Source organism: Condylura cristata, unplaced genomic scaffold (assembly GCF_000260355.1).
Source record: "Condylura cristata isolate star-nosed mole 26May11 unplaced genomic scaffold, ConCri1.0 scaffold00028, whole genome shotgun sequence".
NCBI lineage: Eukaryota > Metazoa > Chordata > Mammalia > Eulipotyphla > Talpidae > Condylura > Condylura cristata.
This window is the reverse complement of record NW_004567129.1, coordinates 26,293,145-26,300,320: the sequence shown is the minus strand read 5'-3', so window position 1 is coordinate 26,300,320 and position 7,176 is coordinate 26,293,145. Positions and strand designations below refer to the sequence as shown.

At 56.5% G+C, this 7,176-nt stretch overlaps 1 protein-coding gene across 1 annotated transcript in view; it reads right to left on the bottom strand.

The window, feature by feature from the left end:
- Positions 1–58: 58 nt before the first annotated feature.
- Positions 59–7,176, bottom strand: part of GAPDHS (glyceraldehyde-3-phosphate dehydrogenase, spermatogenic) — a 10,078-nt gene continuing 2,960 nt past the window's right edge. The window contains exons 2-10 of the mRNA XM_004690267.2: positions 6,506–6,630; positions 6,247–6,353; positions 2,840–2,930; positions 2,642–2,760; positions 2,188–2,269; positions 1,781–1,932; positions 1,458–1,620; positions 385–482; positions 59–295 (exon numbers count right to left, since the gene is read on the bottom strand). Coding sequence (XP_004690324.1) covers positions 223–295; positions 385–482; positions 1,458–1,620; positions 1,781–1,932; positions 2,188–2,269; positions 2,642–2,760; positions 2,840–2,930; positions 6,247–6,353; positions 6,506–6,630 — 1,010 coding nt within the window. The 3' untranslated portion in view covers positions 59–222. The remainder of the gene's footprint in view (positions 296–384; positions 483–1,457; positions 1,621–1,780; positions 1,933–2,187; positions 2,270–2,641; positions 2,761–2,839; positions 2,931–6,246; positions 6,354–6,505; positions 6,631–7,176) is intronic.

Here is a 7,176-nt window from a genome sequence, read left to right as displayed (position 1 = left end):
GGAGCGGAGCGCGCCGGGGGAGACGGACTCGCGTGCCCGAGCGGCGCGGAAAGACGGGGCCCCGCTGTCTTTTATTTATTTATTTTATTTCACTATTGGCCAGCGGCGCAGGCCCTTCACCCCGCGCGCCTTCCTGCCCCGCGAGGAGCCGAGTGCGGGAGCGGGAGGTGCAGGTTGGGCCCGAGAGCGCCGGGAGGTGGCGGCGGCTGGGGCCCTCCTGCCTCACTGGTCTCGGTCGAACATGTAGAGGAGGAGATCGACCACCCGGTGACTGTAGGCGTACTCGTTGTCGTACCTGGGAAGGAAGGAGAGGGCTTGGGGGTCGGGGGCCCTTCCCGATCACCCCAGGCCTCCCTCCACATTCTGGGGCTCCTGGCCCCGTACCAGGAAATGAGCTTCACGAAGCCGTCATTGAGCGCAATGCTGGCCTTAGCGTCGAAGATAGACGAGTGGCGCTCGCCGACAAAGTCCGTGGACACCACCTGGGCGACAGAATTGCCAAGATGGAGTATGGGCGGCAGAGCAGGGGCCTCCAGGAGCCCGGGCTCGGGCCCTTCTGCCCTCTGGCCGCCATTCACCTGCCATACCCGGTGCCTGCTGCTTTGCCCCCTGCAGAGGCAGGGCGTGAAGAAGGCGGATGGGGCTTTGCTGGCGCGGACTGCCTGCACCTGAGGCCACACATAACCATCACTCCGGGAATAAGGTGGGCACTTGGACTGGGCTGCGCAGAGGCCGTCTCAGGGACGAGGCTCTGGCCAACTCAACCCCTCAGCACAAAGTCTGAGGTGGAAGATGCAGCAGCTCGGAGGTCCTTGGGCACGACTCCAGGGTGGTGGAAGGACAGGGGAAGGTTTTAAACTCGGGGCTGGGGGTGGGAGGGTGGGGAGATTTCCTTGTAAAAAGATCTGGCAGCTGCATGAGCCTGGACCTGCAGGAGCTAGAGCTGGGAGGCAGCACCAGGGAGAGGCAGCATTGGTGGAGGCTCAGGGATGCACTCCTGGGAGCGAAGGGAGTGTGACATCCTCTCCTACAGGGGAGACACCTGGCCATGGCCTGCCTGGAGCAAGCATCAAAAAGTGGGAGCCATTCTCTTGTTCACTACACACATATTAAGCACCTGCTGTGTGCCAGGCCCTGGAGCTAGGCGAGTAGAAAGATAATTCCCTAAATGTCTGCTTTCATGAAGAGCACACCCTGGCAGGGCCAACAGTGACTGAAATGTAGGTTACAAAAAGAGCATCTTGCTGAGGAGGTTGAAGTAGAGACTTGGAGGAAGTGGGACGCTTTGGCCATTTGGGGAAAAGCTTTCAGACCAAAGGCGCTGTAAGTGCAAAGTCCTTGAGGCAGGAAAGCTGACCTGCCCAGCCCTGAAGTTCCTGTCTTGGGACATTGCCAGCAGTTCCGGGACAAGTAGAAACCATGCTGTCCCCGAAGGGGCCCCTCTCCTTTGTCCCTACCTCATCCTCTGTGTAGGCCAGGATGCCAGCCAGGGGCCCCTTGGCTGCTGCCTTTATGGCCTCCTTGATGGTTGAGAATGGGGTTGGTTGAGCCAGGCGGCAGGTCAGGTCCACGACAGACACGTCTGGGGTCGGCACCCGGAAGGCCATTCCTGTCAGCTTCCTGGAGAATTGAATGAGAGGGCAGGAGTCAGAATCTAGGGACTCCTCCATCCCTCTCTCCTTGTTACTGCTTTCCCCTCGATAGCCACCTCAGTGTTTGGGGACCAGTCCATTCCCCGGGGCGTACTCCCTACCCTGGTGGCAGCTTCCTGCCCTCATACCCTTGGAGTTTGGGGATGACTTTTCCCACGGCCTTGGCAGCCCCTGTGGAGGCCGGGATGATGTTCTGGTGGGCGCCACGCCCGTCTCGCCAGGCCTTCTTGGACGGCCCATCCACTGTCTTCTGGGTGGCGGTGTAGGAGTGGACTGTGGTCTTGGGGAAGGAGAGGGCGAGGTGAGGCCTTCCTGTGCCTAAGCCCCCAGGCCTCTTCCCCGCACCCAGGTGGTGACCCGGATGTGGAGGCTGGCGGGACCACACCACAGCCAGCGCGCGGGTTTTCCAAGACTTCCTGGTGGGCCTCTTTCTCCCGAAAGCAGTCGCTCCATTACCCCACACGCTAAGAAGCCCTGGGATCAAGAGGTTCATTCTCCCTGCCTCCCCCCGGTTCCACCCCTCTTGGCAACTCACCATCAGCCCTTCCACAATCCCAAATTGCTCATGGATGATCTTGGCGAGGGGGGCCAGGCAGTTGGTGGTACAGGATGCGTTGCTGAAAGGGCCCGGTGTGCAGGGGCATTGTGAGGGGGCCCCAGGGAACCCTCCACACTCCCCTCTTCCAAGCTGTACATGCAGGCTTGGTTATGTGTAAAGTCAGGATGGGGGTGAAGGGGGTCCCTGGGAGTGCCACAGAGGCGCGGTGGCACCAGAGGTGCTGCACTTGGAGGCAGTGTCCCCCAAATCACGCATTTCTAACAGTGTTAAGTAACATTAATGTAATGGCTCTAGAGACTCCGAGGAGCAGCAGATGGGTGTGGAAGCGGCAGCAGGGGTCAGCCGGGAGTGGGGGTGAGGATCCCTCCCATCACCCGCTGGTGTGTCCTCCATAGCCCACCCACACCCCCAGAATGGGGCTGCCCGTTACCTGACAATTCTCATGGAGCCAGGGTTATATTCCTTCTCGTTCACCCCCATGACAAACGTGGGTGCATCGGGTGAAGGTGCGCTGATGACCACACGTTGGGCGCCTGCCTCCAGGTGTTTCTAGGGAAGGAGCCCAGGTGTCACGAGGTGCCCCTAGCGTCACACCCCCAGCTGGTCCTGGGCACCCCCTCCCACTTACCGAAGCTTTGTCTAAGGTCAGGAACACGCCAGTGGACTCCACCACATAGGGGCTCCCGACGGACTTCCAGGGGATGTCTTTGGGCTGGTCGCTGTGGAGGTGGGCAGTGTGAGTGTCTCCCCTGCATGGCCTCCCCACCATAGTCCACAGCCTTGGTCAGTCGCAAGGCTGACCGGACACCTGCCCCTGGCCCTGCGGCCACTGTGCCCTTGATCTGCACTCACTGTCCACATGGGCTCTGCCCTGAGGCCCTTGCTTCAGGCTGTCCCTTTTGTGTCTACACTACACCTGGACACAGCTCCCACCTCCCAGCCAACCCCTGGGGGCCATCCTGATGTCACCCCCTTTCCTGCAGGCAAGGCCACTGCTCCCAGCCCCCACAGTGGCCCTTCACCACGGCTCTCCTGCCCGTGATGGGGGGCCTGCTCGGCCCAGGGCTGTCCCTGAAGACACAAGCACCCCCAAAGGTTTCCTGCAGCCAGGACTGGCTTCTGAGACCCCCTTGGGGCTGTTGTGGTCAGTGGTTTACATCTATAAGAGATTTGTTTCCTGACTTTTAAACATTTTTATTTAAAATAAATTTATTTAAATTTAAAATAAATGCATACAAGAACTGGGGTACAGGCCAGAGGTGCGGGGGTGAGAGGGTTCACCAGAGACCGAGTGAGGAGCAGAACAGACAGATTGAGGGGAACACTGCTGAGGGGAGCAGTGGACAGGTCAGGAGAGGTCTGCTGTGGGTCACCTCCCTGCTGGGGGATCGAACTCATGCTGTATGACTGCAATGTGCTGCATTTTGACCCCTTGCACCACCAGGGAGGGCCCTGTTCCCTGTTTTTTAAATGTACATCTTTGTTGGGTATTTTATCAGACACTTGTGTGCAAAACATTGAATGTCAAACATTGCTGTTTTATCCTTGCCTTTACACAGAAACAATAAAAGCTATTTTATGAACTGTTTTCTCCTGTTTCCTCGCAGTGCAGTATTTGTGTCTGTGAGCACTCATTGTGTCTCTTCTAGGCCACCCCATGGCAGTGGGGCCAGGTCTGTTTCCTTTTCCATGAACCTGCTCCCCCAGAGAGGTTTAGTCAGCGGTGGGTCTTTGCGTCATTCTACACACGTGTCTGAGCACCACTGTGTGCTGTGTCCTGCGTGCTTTGTATTGGATTCATCTAGCTCTCCCGAACTGGGTAATTACTGGCATTTTTCAGAGACGCCATGGTCAGGGCACAGGTGGGTGGATCTGTTTTGGCCTGGCCTGGGGTCTGCACTCTAGCCACGCTGCCAGCATGCGCGAAGGAATGAACGAACATATGAATGAATGAATGAATGAATGAATGAATGAATGAATGAATGAGGGGCTTCCCGCTATCCCCTGGGCCACCACGTGGTTTTTTTCTCTCCCTGGTCTGGCAGATCACACTTCTCATCATCTGACCTGACTAGCCCCTCTCTGATGCCCACCCCCTTCCACTCGCTGCCTTCCAAGTTTCGGGGGGCCCTTCAATAAATTCCTCTGCAGCCATTGTTGAGTTGGTGTAGGGAAAAGTGTCAGCATCACAGGATACCCCAGCCTCTTGCCCTCGGCTGTCACCCACCGCTACCCTTCTGCCCAGAGAGCTGTTTTGAGAATTCCATTCATTCATTCATTCATTCAGCCAGCCAGCCAGCCAGCCATTCATTCTTTAAGGAATTACTGAGTCTAGTTAAGAGCTGGGGCCTGCGCCTGCCGGTGCCAAAGCCACCCAGTGACAAACGGACAGCCTTCCCTGCAAGAACGCTGTGGCCTTGTGGGAAAGTGCCCTTCCCGGTGCTCCCCATGTGCCTGTTAACTCTAGCTGTGCTCCCTTCTACTGCTGTGGTCTGTATCATCCCCATCAGATTCTGAGGAAACTGAGGCCGGGCAGGTCAGTCCATTACCCAAACTGACCCAGCTGGAGAGGGGTGGAGCCAGGTAATGTAAACACACGCACAAGCAACCTGACTTATGTCCACAGTGTGGTGTGGGAGAGCAAACTTTTGCAGAGGTCGCCTGAGGTGGCGGTGTCTGCTTGTGGCAGCTGCTGTGGGGGGTCCGGGAAGAGACAGGAAGAAAACTGCACGTGGCAGAAATGACAATTCCAGAGACAGGCAGGAAAGGACACGAGATTTCAAACTTGGGTCAAGCAGCTTCTGCCACTGTCACTGATTCCACTCGCCCTCCCCCCACTGCACCCAGCTGTGACCCCCTCATCCCTCAGAGGCCCAGAGAAGACCTGCTGGGCGGAGACCAGGGAGGCAGCAGATCCTTCCGGGGGCTGGTGGCCCCGGGCTGCTGGTGCAAGTGTGTGCAAACCCCAAAGGCAGCCAGGGATTGCAGCAGCAGGGAGCACCTACTTTGAGACATACGGTAGGTTTGCTCTCTCCAACTTGGTGGATTTTAAGCTTTTTTGCTGTTTTGAAAATGTACTGGAAATGCATTAAACATCTAACTAACGTTAAAGGTTAGTTAAAGGTTAAAGGTTAGTTAAAGGTTAGTTAACGTTAAAGGTTGACTTAAAGGTTCTAAAATGTCTTTTAAAGCTCGGTGTAGTAGGAGTCAGCGTTGCCTGGGGGTGAGAGGTGCTGGCTCAGTACCTCAAGAGGCAGACAGCGGGTGGCTGAGGTGACTAAAGACTGCAGGGGCGGGAGGTGGGTGCTGGGGGTGGGGTGCAGTCAGGTGGTGTTTTTTTGTTGTGGTGGTGGGCCGCTGGTGGATTTTTTTAGTGGGGTAGTGGTTTGTTCTTCTGTTTTTTTTTTTTTTGTATTCTTGTTTTTTTATTGTTGTTTTTTTTGTAGAAGGTATTATTATGTGTTTGTTTTTGTCGTGGTGGTGTCGTCATACCACCATAATTGATGATTTTTTTTACTGGAGGAGTAGTTCCTCCCTACTAGGTGGTTCGTCATCATTCCTCCAAAGTCAAAGCGAAAGATAAAATTATTGCCAGGAAATTCCCTCCTCAGAGGCAGTCTGACACAGGTTTCCCTCCGTGTAGTCTGCCTACACCACTGTGTTCACCCGACGATTTGACGAGACGGCTATGGAGGCCGCCTCGCCTGTCCTGGGAAGGGCACGTTTTAGGTGTGCGGATCGAGGGGGAGCCAACAGTTGAGTTCTAGACACTTTGGCAGGTGTGTGAGAAAACATGGAAATGGGCTTTAAGTAGAATGTGCGTGGAGTCCAAGGGGCATCTTTCCAGGTTAGTGTTTCTTGACCGTTTGGGGATGAACAACTTCTCTGACAGCTTCTCTACAAACCAGTACCCAGAGACACATGTGCAGCGTTTGGGGCGGGCGGGGGAGTTGTGAACCCCACGAGTCCAGCCCTAGTCAACTCTGCGTCTTCAGCATTGACACGACACAGGCCAGTCGCGGCTGCCACGCTTACCACTGGAAGACACTGATCTCCTGGTTATCCACGATCAGCCGGCCGTTCTTGCATTCCACCTTCCCCTTGTATCGGCCGTGGGTGGAGTCATACTTAAACATGTACACCTGTGGAGACAGAGGGCTCCCAGTTTTGTGGGGGCAGGGGTGGGGGATGAGCAGCTCCAGGGTGTCCCCACTTTGCAGATGGGAGCCTTCCATAGGGCTTTCTCGACCAGCCTCCGCACCAGCCCCCCTCCCGCCCCCTCCCCGCTGCTCACCATGTACTCGGGGTCGATGAACGGGTCGTTCACGGCCACCACCTTCACGCCCTTCTCTAGGCAGGCACGCAGCACCAGGCGGCCGATGCGTCCGAATCTGTCCAGGGACATGGGCGGAGGGGGTTCTCAGAGCCCACGAGGGGGCAGAGGAGGAGATGGGACAGAGGGGGGCAGCAGGGAAGACATGACTCCAGGGGACTGAGTGGGACTCTTCAGTCTGGGGGAAGAAGCAGCCTCGCCCTGCGTGGGCCACCGTTGTCTCTTGCCCAGATGGTCTTGCCAGAATCGTCCCCACTTCCCCAGGCCGTGCCCCTTGCTAACCTTGCAGCTGAAGGGCTCTCACAGAATGTCGGTCTGATTGTGTCTCTTGGCCACAACCCTCAAGCAAAGCCAACTCAAAATCCTTACCATGGGTCACCAGGTCTTGCTGGCTTCCCTCCGCCCTCTCTCCTCGTCCCCCCAGCTTGCTCCACCTGACCCATGCTGATCTCTGTCGGTCTTTTTTTTTTTTTTAAAGATTTACTTATGTATGCTTACAGAACTGGGGTTTGCATGCAGGCCAGAGGTGCAAAGGCAGTGAGAGGTTGCACCAGAGACAGTGGGAAGCAGAACAGGTAGATAGACAAAGTCCACTGCCGAGGGGCGCAGCAGGCGGGTCAGGAGAGGTCTGC